The sequence below is a fragment of the Ziziphus jujuba genome, chromosome 9, assembly GCF_031755915.1.
Source record: "Ziziphus jujuba cultivar Dongzao chromosome 9, ASM3175591v1".
Taxonomy (NCBI): Eukaryota; Viridiplantae; Streptophyta; class Magnoliopsida; order Rosales; family Rhamnaceae; genus Ziziphus; species Ziziphus jujuba.
Window position 1 is genome coordinate 1332118 of NC_083387.1, and position 24304 is coordinate 1356421.

Here is a 24304-nt window from a genome sequence, read left to right on the forward strand (position 1 = left end):
TTTAGTTTCCAAATCTGTGTTTTAGATACCCAATATTTCTTTTCCATATATAATTATCAATAACTAAAGAGATTTAGTAAATGCATGAACCTATAAAAAGCAAAATTAAGAAAAAGAACACATAGTGATAAAGCTGCTGAGTGCCCTAAGCCCCCAGTGCCCATTTGAAATTGGAAATTATGTGCTCATGTGATTTAAGAAAAACAGAAGGGTAATGTTGTCATATGCTGTCTTCTTAATTTTTATGGAATAGTTAGAAAAATGATTGCATTGCCCATATACAAACTTATACCTATAAATCTTTTTTTCTTTTTGGTACCTCTGCATACAATTCAAAACTTTTTTTTTCTCTCTCAGTTTGAATCTGGACCTTCCGATGCCGAATAAACGGCTACAATCATTTAAATGATCCAAATTTTTAAAAAAGCGGGCCCCTTCCATCAAGATTAAAAAACTATGAACGCGCCTAACGAAAAGCGCGAGTATGTGTGACTCAGTGGGTCCCTTTTTTCTTGTCTCGATGATGTTTTTCTTTCCTCTTCCTTAAAAATAATAATTTATTATTTTCAAAAAATGGTTATTATATGATAAATTGTTGAAATTTCAATTTTGGGTATTTACGATGCTGACATTCGTGCTTATCCCTTATTGGTCTTATCTATTCCTGCTCAGGGATATTTGGATTTATCTAATTCTGTGCAATGTGGCAAGGAAAAGCACAATTATGAAGTGGGCAAATGGCAAATTGGGTACCATTAGAACCTCTTTTGAACCTTTAAGCAAGCAAGTGGTCGGCACTGAATTTGCGCCGTGGAGACATTAAAGCTTATCTAAACAAGTTCAAATCTTTTATTCACCAATAAAAAAAAATTTGATTCTTTCTTGCCCTTTTATTCGCTTTAGTATAACACTGTCACTGCTTACATATTGCATTGGAATGTTAATGTTTCTAAATCATAATAAAATTCGATTAATCAATATAAGGAAAAAAAAAGTGATAATTATAACAATCTCAGCATTTTCTTTTTCATATATATATATATATATATATTTTGAAAGAAAGCATTTCAAAATTTTAGTTGGGTCTTTTTCAGAGCTGTATGATCCATTAAGTTTTAAAACAGCATTGTTTCAAAGAAAAAATAAAATGTGTATATTATAAGTTTAAAATAAATAAAAAACGTAGATAGAAGTTGGTTAAACTAATGGGAAACTTTAAAATAATGTGTAATGTTAATAATTTTTTTTTTTCCGATTTTGAAATGAAGATTTGTCGCTTATCTATTTTTTAAAAAAATAATAATAATAAAACCTGTAAAATTAAAGTTTTATTTTTATTTTTTTGAGAATAATTTAAGTTGGTTTATTGCATAATAATGAATTCATTATTGAACCAAGCACAAATAACATGATGGGAATTGAATAAGAAACAATGATACAATTATAGTGGACAAGTTTAGGTGTTTACAATTTCATTAGCATTAATGCATGCATACGAAGAATGAAAAATTAGTGGATGGTAAATCCTTATTAATTTTTTGTCTCTGTGTGTGTTTTTCTTTGGGTCCTCCACAAATTTTTGTTTGTTTATTTTCTCCTTTTTGACCAGGGAGTGGAGTAAGCTTAAAGTCAAAGCTTACGTGGCGAACAATAAGCACTAAAAGGGATTTGCCGCAAGGTAGCCCATGGGTTGGGTAAAGGATTGGATAATTTATCTAGGTAGTCCAAAACATTACCCAGATTGGCTATGGATTGGCCCATAGTTAATCTAAATGTCGTTTACTGGGTTAGGTTTCATTTGAGGCCCACTGGGAACATATGTTCCATAATAGAAGGACCACTAAGCAAAAATAGGAATAAAAATTGTTAACGATCCCAAAAAAATAAAAAAAAGAAATTGTCAGGGAAAAGATTTATATATATACCTACAAAAAATACAATGTTAACAAATGAGCAACTGTTTTTGGTTTTTATTTTAGTTCCTTTTATTTTCTCTTTTCGTTTAAATCATGGTATTAACAAAAAATTGAGATACGAGTTTATAGGGATAGTTTTTAAAGACTCACGCTATTCATGTTTCATGAACTGATACATTTTTATTAGTTTGGCTGTTTTGAGAGGTGTAGAACTAGAAGTATGAGCTTGTTGCTTCTGGAAGCACTGCTAAGCAGACCCTTACACCATCAATTATGTTATAAAATATAGGTACAGCTGCTCAATCCATGTGTCTCTTCCTAAAAAATAAGAGCAAAAACAGAGTCCTCAATGTTTTTTGGTTCCTCCAGAATCATGAACCAATTAAACAACAAGGTCAATAAATTATCAAGAAAGATGTCTCATCCAGAACTAATGGTCAATGTATCCAAAAATGAGCCTTTTTGCCTAAGGATAATTGTTTCGAAGCAATAGACCTCATTTTTTTCTTTTTCTTTTTTTTGGGATAATGAAGTTATAGACCATTCATTGCATGGATGAGGCATAGATAACAAGACCTTATTGCCCTCAACCTGCTCAAGTAAAATAGCAAACCAATCTAGACTTTTAAACGGATGTCATTGCAATTATTTTTGCCTGTTTTCTCCGTCAAATTCAAACATGACGCTTTCTGAATTGCAATTTGTGGGGTCCTCGATTGAAATTTCTGGTAGATGGAATCTTAATAAACTCCCAAAAAAAGTCTATAAGAGTCCATAATCCAAAGCAATTACCAAACTACAAACCAATAATCTTCTGTGAAAAAAAGTGCATCTATCTTTTGCAATCAACGACCTCCTAAATATCTCTTCTGCTGATTGGTTTTGGATTTCTGGATCAGTTCTACGATTGCTACAGCTTTGTTCTAGCAAAGATATTTTGTAATAGATAAATTACCCCAAAAAAAAAAAAATATATACAAATTATTTGGTATCTAAAATATTCAACAAAATTCTTTTTAGTACTTGAAGGCAGTATTTCTCGGAGAGTAATAGCATCAATATAATCTTATGGTGCATATAATTTTGCTCTACTGTACGCTTCTTCATTATTTCGACCAATCGTCAAGTTTTTATAGGCCAATGGGTCTCTTTCACGTTAATATTCTACTACCGTTGTTTTATTCAATAATAATTACAAATCAATTTCCATTTACATAAATCGAATAAATTTTGTAGATCCCACAGATTTAAGGACTTGAAACAACTACAAATCCGCGGCAACTACCCAGTATTCGCTGCTATAAATTTTGGATTCGTTTCGCTTTATTTTATCCAACATCTTAAGGCCAAGAAATTTCCGAGGAAAAAAAAGTAAAGGAAGAAGAGTTCCGTTTTGTTATAGCAATGGAAGGAGCAAAGCCGATAAAGAGAGATAGCAAGATAGTGGTAGCAGTGGATGAGAGCGAAGAAAGCATGTTTGCTCTTTCATGGTGTCTCAAAACTCTCTTCGCCGAAGACACCAACAGTACTCTCATTCTTCTCTATGTCAAGCCACAATCTCCTGTCCACTCCACTTACGATGCTGCAGGTTCGAAAAAATAAAAAATACACCCTTTTTTGGCTTTGAATTTTTATTTAAAAAAAATAAAATTGAATTGATTTGGAGAGACTATGAACTTATGGTTTTGGCAATTCACACAGGGTACATGTTTTCCAGCGATGTAGTTGCAACCATGGAGAAATACGGGAATGAACTGGTTCATTCAGTTATGGAAAGAGCCGAAGCTGTCTACAATAACTTCGATTCTCATGTAACCCATTCTTTTTTTTCTTCTTGTTTCTGATATCTCTAATTTTTTTTGCTTTTAAAGTTGGAAATACAGAACGAATGATAAAAATAAAAAATAAAAAACTAAAAAAATTGGGTCTTTTTGCAGATTAAAATACAGAGAATAGTTGGGAGGGGAGAGGCTAAGGATGTGATATGTAATACGGTTGAGAAGCTGAAAGCGGACACTTTGGTTATGGGAAGCCATGGCTATGGTTTCTTTAAGAGGTTGGAAACTCAAAACTCAGCAATGATATTTTATCCATATTTCTGTATTATTCATGTTTAATATTTATGGAGCCTAATTGTTTCAAATTGTTTTTTTTTTTTTTTTTTCCTCCTACCATTTGATTTGCAGGGCTCTTCTTGGAAGCGTGAGTGATTACTGTGCCAAGCATGTCAAATGTCCGGTGGTGATTGTGAAGCATCCCGCTCGAAACTGAGTTCCCTTCTTCACCATGAAGAAGTGGTTTCTTCCAAAGGAGTGGTGAGGAAGATAATGGATATGTATTTAGTTTTAAATTTCATGAAATTGCTGTAGAGAAAAGAAATCAGAAAAAAGAATATAATTATGATTTTAACTTGATTCAAGCAAAAACCAAAAAAAAAAAAAGCGCCTCAATTAGCAACTTTGTATACAATTTGGGACCAACAGTGGTCAATATTGGCATTCACAGACTTTAACCTGCCGTTTTACACAGAGGGGGCGAAAAAAACAAAAGACTATGTTTTCTTCAGGAGACAAAAAAATTGAATACAAATTTTGAATCAAGGCTTGGAATTGTTCCAAATATAGGGCTAATAAATATAAGATTCCGGAGCACCTGAACAACAAACTTCATTGCAGAATTCAACAGCAATAGTTCAATCTAATCGATCTGAATGACTATATAAGCAACCCTGCATACAAAGTGACCAAGTGAGACTTGGTTTTAGGTGATAAAACCCAGTAATGGTTTCCACTGTCTTTGCTGCTTTCACCCCACAAGTCCCGTTGAGTTCTCTAACTCCATTCTTAGCTAAAATTTAAACTGTTTGGATTACAAGATTCAAGATTAGCTTGCGTTCTTACGAATACCGAAGAGCATAAATTATAAACTTACTCAGGGCTTTGTATTAACTTTAATAACTTAACGAGGTTACGCGCACCTCATACCGAATGAGAAGTCGAGGAAACTAACAATCTACTTCATACACCATATTCATAGCCAGAATCGGTCTGATAACACTATAAGAGCAAAAACCGCTGAAATCAACAAAATGCTATTAAAGAGTATGACCAATCAGGATAATGCACATAACTAAGATAATGCACATAACTAAGATAATGCACATGACTAAGCCTAAACAACCAAATAGTTTAGATTCTCATTTACGAGCAAAAAATGAATACTTCAACTATTTGAAAGATTATTCATAAAGCAACAACAAGCTTTCCCATCCAATTTCTCCAACGAATAAAAGAACAAGAAACAAAAACAAGAGCGTACGGAAAGCAATCACTTAAACAAACAACTAGTTTATTCATGATTGTCAAAATGTTAAGCACTGTTCTGTTTCGTAATTAATTAAAAAACAAAAATAGAAAAACAAGAACAAAATGTTAATCTCAGCATCGTTCTACCGAACAAAAGAAAAGGACCAATCTTTATACCCTGATTATGTCTTTATACTCTGATTATGTCTTATAACACCATTTTTAAACCTCATTTGCATCTGGGAGGATGAGAATTCAATTGGTAACGAAGGAAGAAAGAGGGAAAAGAATCAAATATGTATCAAAAGAATATATATATATATATATCACGGTTACAAGCATATTCATTAATCAAAAGAATATACGTATATATATATATATATATATACACGATACTGTCATACTGAAACGTAATTTTGCAATGGTAGAGAGCATTTAGTCTAATTGACTTGGAGATCTAATAAACTTTTGAGGGGACAAAAACTACTATCCACCAGGTAAGAAGAAGCGGTGGAGCAAAGAAAAAAAAAAAAAAAAAAAGGGAACAAAAAGGATTCCTGCCATTGAGGGCTCTGCAGAAGATAGTTACATTCTACGTCATCCAGCTGTAGATAAGTCAATCTGCAGAAGATAGTTACATTCTACGTCATCCAGCTGTAGATAAGTCAATCTGCAGAAGATAGTTACATTCTACGTCATCCAGCTGTAGATAAGTCAACTTGGGTGTTGCGGTTGCCAGCTCCTTCTCAAAAAATCAAAACCAGACATCGTTGAACTCGCAGCACGCCCTCGTTGTAGCTAGGCAGTGAAGATATTCGTCCACTTGAACAAATTTAGACAACACTGCGCTAATTAGATCATTGTACACCATCTAGATATGCAATAATATGACATGCACATTGTGAATGAAAGACACAACTTCAATTGAAACTAGGAGAACAATATTAGACTGGCTCAGCCATCTATATTCTGTCAGAAATGTCATATATACATTCAGAAAAAGAGTAGCTATCTCCTTCCTAGTGCTTTGCATCATGTTCATCCATGGCCTATTCATAACTCATCCGGTGACCTTATACAGGTTATCCTTTAGTGGGGGCATTCCTAGATAACAGTTCCACCAGATGATATATATGTATATATCATCCACTTTCCCTCTACAAGTTAACTGACCATGTTAATTAAGAGGCATCACTTGTATATGGTGAAGATTAATTGAGCTAAGGAAAGGAAGGCACGTAAGAAAACTTTGATTACTCCATGGAAAAGCAAAAAATGTCCATTGATAAGATTATTTAGAGATGATAAATAGAAGGAATAAGAATGACCCATACCTGACATGGAACCCTGGGTAAAAGGCGTGATGATTTCCTCAAAAAATAAAATAAAATAAATAAAGATGTGATGATCCCATGTTCCAAAGGTTCACCACCTTCCATTTATAATGAGCCATTCGGAAGGACAGAGAGAGAACCGAATTTGGGAATACCAAATATATAAAGGCCTTTGTTCTCTGCCATTTCAAAAAATAGCAAGCATGTTGTTATATGTAGATATTAAATTTAGTTGGCTCAAGAGGTGAAATGAAAAGTTGAAGTTGAGGTAAGTTAAAGGTCCAATGTCATTAACTAAAAAACAATACTTTTCAACTTTCAGAAATTCCCATCTCTGTGTCACAATGCCATAAAGAACAGTCTAATCTCCTTTGGTAAACACAACTATGCAAACAAAACATAATACAGTGTTGTATATTTGTGCACATTGTATGTATGTCATATATATATATATATATATAAGGTTTTAATTTTTTTAGGGTTCGTTTGGTATGCAGTATTGAATTGTATTGGTATGAGTTATATTGTTTTGAATTGTACTGGAATGTATTATATTATACCTATGCTATGTTTGGTGCAGGATCGTATAAAATAATACCTTGTTTGATACAACAGTGTATTGTACTGTATTATTTTTTATTTTTTATTATTTAATAAATTATTGCTATTAAAAAAATAAATATTACAAAAATATCATATGTTCCCCTTTCCATTTTGTATATTATTATTATTATAATTCATGACAATAATAAAGTCTAATATTAAAAGAAATTAAGAAAGTTTGACTTGAATCAAATGATAACATTTTATATGAACATGGGCAGATATATCTTCACGTTATGTGGACAATAAAAGAGTGGACAAAACTGTTTGGAGTCTATTGAATTTCCATGCCTTTGCTAAATTCCATGAAAAGGTAACATGTATCTTGAGTTTTTTTCCTTTGCTGCAAGATTTTCTCCAGGTTGGTCCTGGAACTCTTAAGTGCCATGCTCCTCACATTATCCCTGAAAACATTGTTCAGAGCACCAGAGGCTTCATTCAAAGAAGAATGAGAAAGCGCTTGGAAGGGCTAGCTCTGGTATAAATTTCAAACCATAAATACCTACTCTTTTATTTCTCCTCATATTAAAAAAAATAAAAATAAAAAAATTAACTCAAAACGATACCACAATAATGTAAAGCAAGTAAACTGCATACCCTTGCCAGATATTGACAAGAGAGTACCTACCAAGACAAGAAATTGAATTTATATACTGAATTTACAGCTCCTACCTAAGCCAAGTTCAGAGGAAGAAGAAAATGAAAAAGTTCAAGGTATGCCTTCAACTTACATATTGTTGAAAATACCCAAGTTTTCTTCTTCAAGGGGTTGGAGAAAATTAGAAGAGCTTCTTTTCCATGACATGTATATTGCTATTTTACTCGTAGTTAAATATGTACATTCATGTGCACTGAGGTTAGAAGAAATATGCCATGTACCTGCATATAAGTTTTAAGGTGAAAAACCAGAACCAAGCATGTACAGGGAAACTTTTAAATATGATGACATAATAAAGATGAATGCGTACAAAACCGAATCTACTTTGTTCTTGACCATGGATAGACACACTGTTATTTCTTTATAAGGTTATTAACATTTTTGAGAAAAGATAAATGGTCTCAGTTGTGAAGCCAGGATAGTATGAACCAATAATTGCAACAGCTTTCACACAGAAACTCAGTCCATCTCATTGAAACTCATAACATTAATATGCCATTAACAAAACTCAGAAAGTAACAGTAAGCAAGCAACTATTGCTGAATATCAATTCGTGATATTAAAAAAACTAGTCACCAAAAGGACATTAAAAAAAAAAAATGTAATCTTCATCAAAACTTTGAACTTCATTACATAGCAAAGAGATATAGACGTACATTTCATTCATTCAATTCAAGCTCAAGCTCAGCATTTGGACACATGAACACAGTCTGTGAGTCAAGCTGAGCTAGCAACGACCCTCCTGCTTCACCATTTCTCGATCTCCTTTTGCTCAAAACCAATCCAAATGACACAAAACTCAATACAAGACTCCAATTGCATGCCCAGTGAACAATTACTTCATCAAAGCATCTTCCTTGGCCAAAACCATTGAAATTTTCTGACACCCTTTCAAGGCAAACACATCGGTATACCCAGTTTCCAAAATCCATGTACCTTTGAAAATCAATCCCGAAGATAGCAAAAACTCTGCGAAGAACGACTAGGGTCTAATTGACAAATACATACAACAGCCAGCACAGATAAGTGCTAAAGCACCTCATAACATAAACAGTGCCACTGAGACTCGTAATCCCCTTGTCGATCACTAAATACCCAGCAAGAAAAGAAATCCCCACCAAGACGAACACAAAGCCTTCATTAATGTGTAATAGGTTAAAATTTTCTCAGAAAATGATCAAAAGGATAAGGACCCAGAAGAGGAATACCACTGCTGATTGCTGGAAAAAACCAAATCTGTAAGTTGGGTTACCGGTAAAAGTCAAGAAGATGAAAATCTCGGCTAAAGAGGTAATGGGTAAGGCTATAAAGAGGGCGTACAAGTACAAGTTTTTCCATTTGATCTCTAAGAAATACCATGTTTTGGATCTGTAGAGAGATGAGTTTTCGCGGTATGGAGAGGAAACCAAAGAAAAAAATAAAAATAATACAAAGAAAAAAAAAAGAAACGAAACGAAACGAAAGCTTTGATCTGAGAAGAAAAGTGCCTTACTTGAAGAAACTCTGCTGTATAGTTTCTGGAAGGAGAGCCGGTGCGGTTGCAGATGAGGGAGAGTTCAATTTGTTCGGTTGTATTAGCTAATACAAAGAAAATCGAGTGTATTAGTAATACACCGTGAATGGTATTAAAAAGCACGGACGGTATTACATAATACAATACCCGTGGCAGTTGTATTACATAATACAATACGGACTAATACATGCTAAACATGCCCTTAGAAAAAGAAAAAAGAAACAAACAAACTGTGGAGTGAAAGAGGTACAGCAATGGGGCAAAATAACTACCCAAACTGTTTAACCTAGTACTTCATTAATTCATAAAGTGAAACACAAAAACAATAAGAACCTGCTCTTTTAGCTTGGTTGGATCTGGTATAGCATAGCCACTTTCTGCCAAGCCACAACATATTGCAACTGAACAAACCAGTACAATACAGTCAGCAAGCATTCATCAGAAGATGAGAAAAAAACGATGACAATCATAAGCCTCATTACCAGAAAGATGCTTAAGAGGGATTCGAGCATCTACAAGTCCACCACATGCTGCATTTATAGCTCAAGGTAGGAGCTACAAAGAATTTGGTCAAGGCACTTGTGGCATTTCAAGAAGAAAATATGGGGACAAAAAAAGAAAAAAGGTGAAATTTACATATTCAACTATAATGGTAAAATGACATAAATATGTTGTGGCATACTCCACCATCATCATGGACAACCTGCAGCAGAAACAGAGAACTGAATGTTTAAGAGTGAGGGACTTGTCATTTACATCAACATCATTTATCTATAAATATTAAGCATCAAATCCAAAGACACTTAATAAATTAAATTTTCAATTTGCCTGGTATGATCTAGAAATCAAGTTTCAAACGAAAGTAATGAAAATATGATGTGGCCTATGTTCCTAGACTTCAAGTGAAGTAATGAGCAATTAGCTACTAAAGAATGAGGCAAGACCAACGATTTTGGCCATGCCTAATATAGATATATAATATGAATTCATTAATAATAATGGCATATCATTACACATACTTACATACATGCACATTCATATAGAAACATACACACATACATATATATATATATATATATATACATGCATGCATGCATACATACATACCCACATACATACACACATGCATATATACACACACATACATACATAAAAGAAAAAAAAAAATATATATATATATATATATATATATAGGGAGAGTCTAATATGGGGACCATCCGTATGGGTTATATGCGGTCCAAAAACATGCTGAATTTCCCTGTCCTTCGATTTTAAGACCTGGCACGAATGGTGGGAAATTGAACTCAGCTTCAGTTGCAATTCTCATGTGAGATTGAACCCAGCTTCAATTCGCAAATTTCCCCTGAGCCCTTCCCCGCTTGCAGCAGCTAACATTTCCGCTCTCACCCGATCGAAAGGACTTTGCCAAAAGATTGCACCACCATTGCCACCCTTCTCTGTACCCACCAGCTCGCACCACCTCTTATACTCTGCATGTCTGTATTCTGGCTCTTCTACTCTGTTGGTGAGTTAATGTTTTGTAATTTTATTTTTTTTTCATTCTAGTTTTATGTTGGATCCGATCATGTAGAGATACCAAATTATCACTATCTTTTATGTAGTCTTGCATCGTTGAACTTGTTAAAACTGAAGATATGATTTTGTTGGTTTGAGAGTAAGAGTGTATTTGTTGGTTACCGAAAATGTTAAAATTGAAAATATGAGTTTGTTGGTTTGAGAGTAGAGTGAAATTGTTAAAACTGAAAGTATGATTTTGTTGGTTACCGAAAGTCAATTAAGAAAAAAGTCAACATTAATAGTCAACATAATCATGAACTAACAACAAAATCATGAACTAACAAAGAAGAAGCAAGCAGTTTAAACATACTGGGCTGCACTATGGCTTAGTGCTCAGCATTACACTTTGTTTTCTTGGAATGCATAAGTTGTAATACATGTAGAGTTGCTGGACTTAATAAACCGTGTTCAGCTTTCTTGCGACTTAGTTATTGATTTCCTTTAATTTGTTAGCCCTCCCTCAGGAAAAAATAAATATCTTTTTTATTATTATATTTTTATTTTTTATCTTTTTATTTTTTTGCAGTGAAAAAATAACCCTCCAGGCTTTAAAAGCCAGTGACTAGCATCTTGAAGGACCATTTGATGTATTCTACAGCCAGCCCCAGATTAAATTGTTTATCAATTCTAGACATTTAGAGGAGCTTTAAAACTGATATAAAGACAAAGTTTAAATTTCCTCATACTCTTTCTTGCTGCTTAGACATTGTTGCACATCTTTTTCTTTCAAACTGTTTATTTTACTTCAATGACTGAAATGGAAATCAAATTTATGAGCAGGGTCTTTTTGTTTATCAAAATTATCATCTCCAGTTTAACTTTAATCTTGTTAATGTATTGACTTTTGTTAGAATGAATATAGTAGAATTTCCTTGCTCAAACTTTTTCTGTATGGAGACTAGCATGACTATGTTCATCTTCTGCCTTTATGCTATTGATTTGTCTATCTTGTGTTGTATTAATTCATATTCTTTATTTGTTCTTTTTGCTATGTGTACGTGGAAGGATAATGATCTTGATATGTTAGTTTGTCATACTTTTGTTTAAGAGCTTATTCTTTAATCATGCAAGAAATAAGAAGTCATATCTTCATGCGCATACTCTTTAGGGTGCAGTGCCATTGCTCGAATAGATTTGTTAAGTTGTGTGAGAGTTGCCATTGCTATACTTATGTCTTAAATACTTGAAATTAATTGGCTATTAACGCCTTAACACACTTCTGTGTTCATAATTATCATATAATGCACATGTATTTTCATTACAATTATCATATAGTGCATATGCCCCTCATATATTCTCTATTTTTTTTTTTCCTATTGATGCAGGCATAATTGTTTCTTTCATTATATAGTGTGCTGGATAAGCTACCTTAATGCAAACTCGTCAGATTTTGGTTGAAGTGCCTTTTATTTTTCAACATTTTTCTCTTCTATTTAGAAACTAAACTTTCTAAAAATATAATAGATTACCACCTCTCATGATGGTTTTGCTTTGTTGTCTATCAGGTTACAAATTCATCAATAAGAAGCTGGTTTGAGTGCAATTAGCTCTTCAATATTGGAAACATGAGTGTAGAACAGTTGGAAGCAAATTCAGCTTGTATAGGAGTTGAAGACATATCCCTGCTGTCACATTCAAAATCCGTGGATGATGTTTACATTCCCCAAGTGGCCAAAAACTACAAACCAAATGTTGGACAAGAGTTTAAATCGATAAATGAAGCACATGAGTTCTACTTTAAATATGCGAAAGAGGCGGGATTTAGTGTTCATAGCAGTTCGACTAAGAGATGTAAAGGAACGAATGAAGTTGTTAGGAAAGAATTTGTGTGTTTTAAAGAAGGAGTATCTTCTATAAAGGAGGATGAGAGAAAAAAGTGTAAGGGGATGATAAGAGAAAATTGTAAAGCTAAACTTGCCGTGGTTAGGTCAAAATTGGGAAAATTTGTCATGACTGTATTTGTTGAAGAACATATCATCCATTATCAACCCCTCGAAGAGTGCATTTATTGAGGGCACATCGTAGTATTTCTGAAGCCAAGAAATCACTAACCCTGCAGTTTTCAGCAGCAAATGTGACAACTCATCACCAAATAAGCATTCTTGAATTTGAAGCTGGAGGTATAGAGAATATTGGGTATACAAAGAAGGATATCTATAACCATGAAACTAAGGTGCGGAATGAATTAAGAGGACAAGATGCAGAACTCTTAAAGGAATATTTCCTAACCGAGTAAGAAAGGGATCCATGCTTCTTTTTTAAAATAGATGTAGATGATGATGGTAAATTGAAGCATTATTTTTGGGCTGATTCGATGTGTAGAAGATCTTATGGCTGTTTTGGTGATGTTGTTATATTTGATACAACTTACAACACTGATCAATAGGGTATGATATTTGCACCCTTGGTTGGGGTGAACAATCATGGTCAAACGGTACTTTTTGCATGTGCATTTTTAAGTGATGAAAGAACGGAATCATTTGTTTGGTTGTTTGAGCTATTAAAGGATAGCATGCCGATTAACATCCCAAAGATGATCATTACCGATCAAGATCCTGCAATGACAGAGGCTATAGCTCAGAGCTTACTGAATACATTTCATAGGTATTGTAGTTGGCATATACTAGAGAAGTTCTCTATGTATTTAAATGCAATCACCTATAGAGATTTTATAAGGACTTCAAGCAATGCATTTGGGAATCAGAATCCCCTAAAGAGTTTGAAAGAAATTGGGTGACTACCATTAAGAAGGTAGGCCTATATGACAATGATTGGTTAAAATCAATATTTAAGCTACGTTCAAGATGGGTGCCTGCATATATTAACCATATATTCTTAACTAGAATGTCAAGTAGCCAACGTGCAGAAAGCTCCCATGCATTTTTCAAGAAATATGTTTCGAAGAGAAACTTATTGATGGATTTCATACTTCGATTTAATAGGGCGTTTGCACATCAACGACACGAAGAGTTAAGGGCTGATCACGTTGATACTAATGAGAAGCCTGTTTTGAAATTGCCATTGAAAATGGAAAAGCAAATGGCTAAGATTTACACACGCAAGATTTTTCTTAAGTTTCAAGATGAGTTGTGGCATAGCTTACTAACAATGCCACAGTTTGTTTGTGAAAATGCTACACACAAAATGTATGTGGTCGAGAGTAGTTCGAAAGAAGGTGTTCGAAGAATGCGGAAAATTGCTTATGATAAACATTTGGACTTTGCATCTTGTACATGTAAGAAGTTTGAGAGTGAAGGAATTCCCTGTAGACATATATTGTCATTCTTGCGACTAGGTAACATTTCTTTGCCAAATCAATATATCATGAAAATGTGGACTAGAGGTGCAAAATCACAAATAATAACTGTAAGCAAGGTGTTGAGATAAGTGGACAACGTAGCTCAATGTTGACTTGATGAACTAAACTATTCAAACTTGCTTCGGAAGTAATTGATAAAGCCATAATACATGAAGAGGCAAGTGTAATTGTGAATGATGGTCTTCAAAGTTTGCTAGGTAAGATTGATTCCATAGTTAACAACGCGAAGAGTGGAGGCATTTCCGAAAAAGATAGCACTGCTCATGACTATAAAGCTTTGAAAGACCCTGCTGTGAAGGCAAATGGGGGAAGGAGAAGGCAATAAATGCCACAAAGTAGAGAGGTCGACGTTGCAATGGGTGTGGAAAAATTGGACAATCGCACGAGAAAAGAAACTGTCCACTCCTAAAAATTCTGTAAGAAAATAAAACATTTACTATTTATTATTCTTATACAATTTGTATGATCATACCTTGTACAAACCATGCTGCTCATCTATATAGGTCCTCACAAAATGGGAAAAATCCTTAACAAGTATCGGACTTTGAATATGAAGCTGATAGTTTTACTTCTACAAGTATAAGTAGTTGTGGTTTCCATATCGTCTTCAACATTTTCTTGAACTAACCTGCTGCTTATCCAATAGCTTGCTTCGTTTTGGCAGGACTGCATGAGAAATAATTTGGAATGACCCCCTAGGTCTGATAAAGTATCTTGCATCAGCATGGAGGAAATAGTAACATTCCTTAGTTTAGTTTGGTGGTTGCAGGAGTAATTTTTATGAGAAAACAAAAAAAAAATTGTTGTTCTAGGCCTTACATAAGTGCTGTTGGTGGTTGCAGGAGTTATTTTGATGAGAAAACAAATTAATTTTTATATTTTATTAATATCTTATTAGTTTTGGTTTTGGTTTTTGAACTGGTGGTTGCAGTTTGAAGTGCTGTTGGAGTTTTGCCTTTGTCTCTCAAATATATTGTAACTATCTATTGCTGCAATTATATTGTAAATGATATGGAATATGTGGTAGTTAGGTTTGCTCCACTCAAGCTTTTAGTACTGATGGTTATAACTTTTGAATATATTTCTCCATCTAATGGAACCTAAGGAGGAAGGAAGACAAACATTGGTGGTGGATTTTGTTAAATGTAGTGCCGAAATGCTTGCTTGTCAATGGAGATTGATGTTTATACACAGGTATTTTAGCCAAAAAAAAAAATCTAAAAAAAAAAATTATTTAAACACAAGTAAATAGTTCACGTGAATAGTCACGTGAATAATCGTGTGAACAGTGGTATTTATACACCAAGAAAGAAAAACAACATGCATACATCCATGCTTTTTCTGAATTCACTTTCTGAAAGTGCATGTTAATAAGTAATATGAATACATTGGTTGACACCTATGATTATATTCCTTTCAAACATAAAATCCGTATGATTTGATGGATCAACATTCATTTGTATACATATAGAGGACACATATCTTAATCCATATCATATTTACTCCAAAGCTGTTGATCTTATTGTACCATGTAAATTGGTTAAAATCCATCGAGTAGAGCATGCTTTAGTAAATTTTCTAGTGTTATTTATAGGCATGCCAACAATGCATTCTGATTGGTTATCTAGCAGTACACATCTTTTGGGAAAAAAAAAATAGAAAGATAAAAAGAATACAAATTGAACAACTATTTATTGAACTTAACTTTTAGTAAATTGTTCATAGCACAAACATCCAGGTTACAATTTAAAAGCTAGTGAGTTACAACAATTTCAATCCAGATGGTTCATATGGTGCATTTCCTCCAGATCAATCAATCTGCACTTCAAAGTGTCAGCTTGCACAAGCACAAGCATCCTAACAAATTTTCATCTACCCTCCTCAATGAAGTTTTTAAGCATAAGCATTGTACTTCCATAGACAGGAGATTGTTCTACATCTCCCACCATGCTTGCCAGATGAATTGTTGTAGTTAGTGTTACTTCCTATGGTTGCATTGTCACTCATTTGGCTGCTCAAGTCTTCGAACTTCTAGTCGGTCAAGTATCCGGTCAAGTAATCTGCAAAGAAAACATTAAGCACTATCATAACTTAATACCTCTTCGTTTAGCATAGAGCTTCTGGAGAAGTATGAACTCTTAAGCACATAATTATGTGACAATTTTATTTATTGGTTTACATGTACGTGTGGCACTAAGATTTCAAACATAAGCAAACAACACTAAAGAAGTCAGACAACCAAAATGCACATGCATCAAAGATAATGGCTAGCCTTCCTCATCATCTGTTTGAGATTTCTTTCTTCTTTTAGAGACAATATATAAAACCACCAAAAGAGATAGAAAGCTTAAAACTCCAACAGGAACAACAATGCCCACTATCAGACCAGTTCTGTTCTCATTGCTTGGAGATTTGTTACTGACTGTAGGTATGAAAGGATGGATTTCGAGGTAGTTTTCTGATAAAAATGCCTTAAAACCCCATTGGACAGCTTGAGAAGCCAACTCCACCTACCTCCTCTCGTATGTTGAAATTCTCTAAAACTCTTTTCCCCTGGATGCATAGACAAAGGACCATTGGAAGAAAGGTAAATTAGTAATCCAATATTCAGAAGAAAATGATTGGCATATGCATGATATGCAGGAAATTTGTACTAAAATCATTTGGAGTGCATTGCAGCATTAAGTTTCATAAATAATGCTTTAACTATAACATCCTTATGCATGCTAGAGTTGTAAGGTTCAAGCACCAAGGACAGAGTGCAGAAAACTACCTGTTGTTTGAACTATCTATTGTGAAGTTGTTGGCCACTAAATTACTACATATAACCCAAAAAAATCCAAATGTAAGTTTTAGTTTCATATAATTATAACAGAAAAAAGCAAGACTATCATACAGAAATCAAATTATATATGATGGTAGAGTACATGCTATCAAACAACTAGTAAATTGTACTGTCATACATGGAAAAAGAAAATAAAGTATTTAGTACTTTAAAGTATAAACTAAGCACTCTAAAGTATTTAGTTTCAAGCTATTAGTCTTCCTCTTTCACACCATATGTTTCTTCGAGACATTTATACGCAGCCTCTATGCCCGCATAGGTGTCCTGCTCACTTGGCTAATTGGGAAATATTATGTTACACGTATAATCAATAGTTTGCTCTTAGTTATATGCAGAAACTAAGCAGATAAAAAATGTTCAAACCAAGCCAAACAAGGAAGAGGACATTGTAAGTCCAACTTGCTTAGAAAATGAGCATAAAAACGAAACATAGAGAAAAATAGTCTGGTGCAGTATTTTATGTTTCATATTTTGTTTTTATCAAATCATTTTGAAACTAAATAAATACCATAGCTATTATGTTAAAAATTTGTTTGAATATTCATCAACTAGCTTGTAAGAACATTTCATGCATGAACTTGGGAAATGTTAAAAATTATTAGCATATTCATACTCTACCTACCCTATTTAAAAGCACAAAGTTCAAATTCTTTTTTGGACTTCTAAAAACTTTTAAACAGTGACATGTGCTCAGTCTTTTAGAGGAAAAGAACATAGAATATATATCTTTCCATTAGATTGTCCATAGCCAGAATAATCATACCTGCAAAACACAAGAAAACACATGGATTCTCAGACTATCTCTAAATTCAAAGGAGTTTCTCTCCTTTAAACTTGAAAATATCATAAAACTATTTAACAAGGGAATAAAACTCACCACAGCATGTGTAGCTTGGTGAGCTGAATCAAACACTTAATGCAAAGATTGATCTCTTTCAACATAATATTGACTAATAATATTGCTCACTTTCACCAGAGACGTCTTTCATGAGCCAAGTGGGCCATTAAGTAGCACTTACTTGACAAGTCATATTTCAATTGAGAAATGCGATTCAATCCCCAAATAGTTCAACATACTTGAAAAGTCATATTTCATATATAATTGTAACCGACAATTTCAACAACACAAGTAGCAAGCTGAATAGGATACATATGGTGCTTAGCAAGCACAAATTAGTTTACCAACCAAACAGACACATATATTACTTGACTACATCACTACGCAAACATTTTAAAGAAAAAAAATAATAAAAGAACAAGAACTATAAAAGTCTTAACGTCAATTTGGTCGCTCCTCTTAGTTTTTTTCTGAATTGCTTCAAGCATATCATTAGATTTGTCCACTTGCACAGATAAACGACGAACTTCACTGATAAGTATATCTATTTTGTCTCGTTTAGCTTCCCCGTCTTGTGCCCAAATGAATTTACCACATCATTTTTCCTGTGTCAACTAAACATATATAATTTTTTAATTTTATAAGCAGAAATAAATGAAAATTTAAATCATTAATAATTATGTATGACCTGTTCTCCATCTAAGCATTTTCAAAATTGACGATTTGGATTCTTATCTGTCCTCGATGTTTTTAAATGCATATATTGCCCACATGAGCACATTCGGATAGGTTGAACATCACTAGTACTTGTTGACATGCTTACACAACTAATCTCAAACTCTGACCTCTAAAGAAGACAAGGTAGGATTTAATAAGCTATAAAAGCCAAAAGATATGAAAAAACATACAAAAAAACAAAACAAAAAATACAAAAACCACCAGCAACCTTTCTATATGCATGAATGAATCTAACTTGGCAATAACAATGACTATAAAACAATAGCAATAACAATAGCAATTATAGCAAAGCCATATATATTATATAGTTTTTCCCTATTCATACGGTTTGCTTAATATTCACTTTTAACATTATGCCAGATCATCTTATTCTCCTTTTTGCCACTCCCCCCAAAACCTATGCTCCTACATTTCAAAATCTATTTTCTAATCTATCCAGTAAGCATCCGAAAATTACATTATTATAATCACTTTCGTTTTGTTCGCTATCATTTGAATATAATGGTAATGCTAACATATAAGGATGTCCACATTTTTGTATTATATTTACATTTAATGTGTTTTACCCTAAAAAATAAATATAAATACATAAATTTAGTGCATACAACACTATACTAGGATGGATAATATGTGTGGTTATGAGTTGGCAAATTTTATATAGGTTGCCAGTTGGGTTGAGTTCGTTAGTATATGGAGAACCAGCATTCTCTCCCTCTCCCTTTAAAAGAATGTACACAAATAATTATTTGATTTTAAAAACTAAGTAGAAATAAAGGTTAAATATAGTAATATCACATCAGCAACATATAGTGTGATAATCATGCTAAAATTGAAAAGCTAAGCCAAGAAACTTGCTAGGTAGTGCTTGACAGTATGCCTGAAAAAAAGCCCTAGCCAAAACACCGGACCTCATCACAAGTAAATTAGCCACAAACCTTGCAACCTGTGCAAATCGATCAACGAATAAGCTAAACAAACCAATCAAATGGAAGGATGAACTTGGACAAGCAAAAATGACATTCTGTTTTTCATTTTATTTGTCTTACAATTAACTTCTGCCTTATTTCTCTCTTATAGAAAAGAAAACTAATTTGAGTGGCATAACTTCTAAGATATACAATACTATTCTTGGACTCAGCAAGGCTTCCAACAAATATTGGACTAACACAGCTATAGACGGTTGTAATTCCCATTCACAAAGTATACTCACTAACCATTAGAAACATACTATTCAACTAGCAGTTTATGCTTTACTATATCAAAATAATAGAACTATATTGCTTATAAAGAGGAACATAACCACACTGCATCTGCCACTATCTCAAATACAAAAAGAGTAAGATAAACAATACAAGCTGTAAACAGATACATCCACTACATGTTTCCATGGTCGTGGATATGGTCGAATTGTTCATGAAGTTCTCACCATCATCAATCCCCCAAACCCAACCCAAAATAGCAAAAGCTGTAATAATTTTTATCCAATTTCATTAGCAGACTAATCATACCATATGCAAATAAAACATCGTAACCCTATAAAACAACAAAATAAATAAATACAAAATTTAGCTTAACCAATTGATTTCAAATTTCCTATCCGGGTTCTTTCCCGTTTCTCAGTTTTTACTTCTTCTTTTTTCTACAAAAAGGATATAATATATAATAAAACAAGCATATCATTCAAGACTTCACAAAAGGGGGTTTATAAACAGATCTTAAAGAATTGAACTAACAGAGAGCTAAAAACTGAATAATAATTTTAAAAAGCAGGGAAACAAGACGAACAAGATAACTATTCTCTGGAAACAAGACAAACAATTCCCATCGGCTTCCCATCTAAGCAATTCGTGGTAAAAGTTTGGAAATTAGGTTCTCTAAAACAAATAAGAAAAGAAAAAGAAAAAAAGAAATGAGGATAAGAAAACATACAGAGAATAGCGGGCTGGCCGATGGAACTTGAAGACAAAAAATGGTGGGGCTGGTACGGCTAGATTGCGAACGTTGGCTGGAATGGTGGTTGGATCCCGAGTGCTGGCTGGAACGGTGGGTTGAGAAGGGTGGAAATTTCTTACAACCTTCAACCTTCTACTCTTGCATTTGTGGCTTGCAACGTCACTGGAATAGAGGAGAAGAGTAAGGAAGCTGCGAATGGGAAGAGACCAGAAATGGGAGATTTGGCCAAAATTCGTACGTGAGAGCAATTTTTGTCCAGGGCCGTTGATGCCAAAAATGCAAATCGAAGGGCACGGAATTGCCTCACATGTTTAGACCGCACATAACCCATGTGGATGTCCCTCATGGTAGACTCCCTATATATATATATATATATATATATATATTGAGAGGGGCTAGGATCCGGTCCATCCTGACCATTTCTATCCGGATAAAAAAAGTGAAAATTTTCTTAATCGTTCGATTAGATTAACGGTCCAAATTAGATTTCCTCTTCCCATTTCCTTCCTTTCCCATCCATTTTTGATCGCATACCCATCTGCCTTCTCTCTCTCTCACTCACTCTCTTTGATCAAGTATGCCTTTAGCTTCTACAACTTCACCAGAGCTGCTTTTTGTTGGATTTTTTTTTTTTTTTGAATTTAATTGTTATTTGGTTCTCGATTTCAATTCGTAGATTGTTTTTCATCTCGATTTCACCCAGTCGATTTCAATTGTTTTTCAAATTTTCATCTCATCTTTTATTGGCAAATTTGGCAAACAAAAAGTTAAATAAAAAAAATAATAGAATGAATCCAAAAGCACTAAAATTTCATAAATCATTACCACGAAAATATTTGGTACTCTACATTACAATTCTTTCTTCGACTCTAATAAAATAAAATAAAAACCCTAAAAATCATTTACTCTTTGAAGGCTAAAAAAGCCCTCACAACCAAATCACCGACCTCTTTCTCTAGCTCTGCTCTCTGAGCCATGACCTCAGCTTCTTCCATCTTCAGCAACATCCATTTCTCATTCAAACCCTCCAATGTTTTCTCTTCCAAAGCCATTAGCCCCTTCTTCCAGAACACATTTCGCTGCAAAACCCAAAACCTCGTGCTTTAGGACCAGAAACTCCTCCAAACCCGCATCACCATTTCTCTGTTCTTCTTTCTTCTCTTCCTTCCCTTCTTCTATTTTGCCACCTCGAGAGTTCAAACCTTTCCTCCCCCAGATCTTGCTTGCAATCTTATAAACCTCTGAATCGTGGTCTAGAAGAAGGAGCTTGTCAATGATCTAGGTGTGACTAAATCTGAGTTCCAGAGACTTTTTGATGCGGTTCAAGTTGGGTGAATTGATGGAGGATGAAGGAGGTGATGGTTTGCTGACATGGTAGAAGATTTGAAGGAGATGGGTTTCGTCTTCTTCGGTGAATAGACGCTGGGGTTGAATTTTTTGGCCGCCAAAAAATTGGTTCGGAGTAGATCTTGAGGAAGAAGAGGGTTGTTTGGTGTTGGTGGTGGTGGTGGGTGACTTGGAATTGGAGGAGAGAAGGTGGGAGATGGCATCAAAGATGGGCAGGAAATGGGGTAGAAAAGACAATCTAATTTGAACCATCATTTTTAATCAAGCGGCCAGAAAAAATTTCACGTTTTTAATTCAGATAAAAACTGATCAGGTCGGACCGGATCCTAGCCCTCTCTATATATATTAACTTTGCCATTGCTCTGTAAAATTTACAAACTATTTGAGCAGGAGGAAGAACATGATCGCAGTGAAAAAAAGAAAAAAAATTGAAAAAATAAAAATTCCAAATTGCGGCCTCACCAGTTGAATATAATTAGGACCTCGAGAATTACAAGGGAAAGCAAGCTCCAAAACAACAACTATATTTTATGCAATTATTAGAGCTAGAATATTTTTTGTATAACACATAAAAATTTGATCTTGCTGTTTCACGAGGCTTTTGCTATATTATGCGCCTCTATTTTGTCTTAACCATGTTGTGCGCTCAATGTTTTGTTTTGTTTTGGCTTAATTTTTTTTTTTTTTTTTCAATTTATACTTTAGGACCTCCATCTGTCATTATTACCATCAGACCATAAATATTATAGCATCAACTAATTTTATAAATAATTTTACAAAAATAATCTAATATCCAACTTTTTTTTTCCAACAAATTTATTAATTTTTAGTATTACCAAAATAAACTATACGTTTACAACTGTTATATATATTAGTTGTTAATTCCTGAACTTGATCGTTAAGAACCTTTTTAGTATTTAGGAAAAAGAAATGAAAAAAAAAAAGGTGAAAACACAACTATAAAAACAATTTGTTGCCATGTGGATTTGGCATGGAAAATAGTGGATTTAAAATAGAGGTGGCAATTCGTGTTCACGTGTTGGGTTCGTATCAATCCGTTTAATAATCGTGTCAAAAATACTCAATCTTAATCCGATCCATTTATTAATCGTGTCAGGTATTTAAAACACTAATCCAACCTATTTATAAATAGGTCAACCCGACACGATCTGTTTAACACGATTACTTTAACAGATCGTGTTGACTTGTTAATCTATTAAACTGAATATTGATCTGTTAACCTAAAAATTAACCTATTTATTGGAAATTAAACTATTAATAAAAAAATTTACTTTTATAAATTTGTCTTTAAAAAATTAATAATAAAAAAATTACTTTTATAAAGTTTTTAAATTTGTAATATTTTTCACTTGTTAAATAATATATTATGGCTAAAATTATAATTTAAAATTAAATTTAAATAGGTCATAGCGTGTCAATTTCGAGTTAAATGGGTCAATCTGAAAATTATACGATTAATAATCTTATTAAACAGGTTGATCCGATTATAATCCGAATCCATTTAAGATAAATCTAAATCCATTTATTTTGTGTCGTTTTCTAATCATGTCACCGTATCATAATTTAAATTGCCGCCTCTAATTTAAAGATATATATCACATTCTAACACATGCATACAATCAAACGCCCTCTAAAAGCAGGAAAAAAAAAAAGAATCTAGAAAATTGTAGTCAGGTAAGAGTCAAAGAAATGTCATAAATTCGACTATGGGACAATTTAAGTCTCCGTCCAGTAGGAGCGTTTTCTAATTATGATGCGCGCGTAAAATATGGGATGTGGAAATGGTTTCAATATTCAAGTGCATGCCTTTAAACGACATCCGCGGTCCTATCCTGTTTATTTCTGCTTATTCTGAAATCAAAGACCGGGTCTGGTCTTAGACTCTTAATTACAAGATGACTTTACAAACAAAGGACAAATTTTTGGAATACTTTGAAGCTCTTTCCTATGGCTGCTACACCAACAGAATTTCGATATCGCGTTGTCATTTGAGTTTAAAGCCATCGAGTTGAGACCAAGTTCATCCATCTTTTGACATACCTTCATTAGTTCCATGTTAAGCTTGTTTGCTGTAAAATTAATCAAAAAGAAAAACAGGTTTCTATAATCCTACAATTTATAGGTATTAATCTAAGTTGTTAATATATTTTAATGACTTCAAAAATAAAATTAAATATTGTTTCGGACGGTCTCCATTTAATTTTGAGCCACAGAAACAGAGGGACGCATCAAAAAAGCAAACTAAAGAACATTCCACAAAGACAAAGCTAGCTTGCTTGAAAATGAGAGATCCACGTGTATCTAGATAGAATCATCACCACACACAAAAAGGCTAC

The 24304-nt window shown here is 33.6% G+C and overlaps 3 protein-coding genes and 1 long non-coding RNA gene across 14 annotated transcripts; 2 read left to right on the forward strand and 2 right to left on the reverse strand.

The window, feature by feature from the left end:
• Positions 1-3183: 3183 nt before the first annotated feature.
• Positions 3184-4325, forward strand: LOC107426150 (universal stress protein A-like protein). The gene is made up of 4 exons (XM_016036257.4): positions 3184-3504; positions 3618-3727; positions 3854-3972; positions 4103-4325. The coding sequence occupies exons 1-4, from the start codon at positions 3321-3323 to the stop codon at positions 4185-4187; spliced, it is 498 nt and encodes a 165-aa protein (XP_015891743.1). The 5' UTR covers positions 3184-3320; the 3' UTR covers positions 4188-4325.
• A 1193-nt stretch (positions 4326-5518) lies between these two features.
• Positions 5519-10081, reverse strand: LOC107426151 (uncharacterized). Its single transcript, XM_025077176.3, is given in 6 exon segments — positions 5519-8037; positions 8473-8621; positions 8624-8862; positions 8864-9372; positions 9663-9730; positions 10033-10081. Coding segments are annotated over 5 exon segments (1011 nt in total). The 3' UTR covers positions 5519-8037; positions 8473-8475.
• A 3670-nt stretch (positions 10082-13751) lies between these two features.
• Positions 13752-14551, forward strand: LOC125424082 (protein FAR1-RELATED SEQUENCE 9-like). Its single transcript, XM_048480398.1, has 2 exons — positions 13752-14202; positions 14424-14551. The coding sequence occupies exons 1-2, from the start codon at positions 13752-13754 to the stop codon at positions 14549-14551; spliced, it is 579 nt and encodes a 192-aa protein (XP_048336355.1).
• A 1339-nt stretch (positions 14552-15890) lies between these two features.
• Positions 15891-22598, reverse strand: LOC107426163 (uncharacterized). 11 transcript variants are annotated; one of them, XR_009640799.1, is made up of 5 exons: positions 20433-20950; positions 17949-18756; positions 17694-17834; positions 17000-17044; positions 15891-16779 (listed from the first exon to the last, which is right to left on the reverse strand). It is a non-coding gene; the product is annotated as an uncharacterized LOC107426163 (long non-coding RNA). The 11 variants fall into 11 exon arrangements; XR_009640797.1 differs by adding an exon at positions 22410-22598 and having other exon boundaries at positions 15891-17834; positions 20433-22309; XR_009640801.1 differs by having other exon boundaries at positions 15891-17834; positions 17949-18514; positions 18598-18756; positions 20433-20951.
• Positions 22599-24304: the final 1706 nt, after the last annotated feature.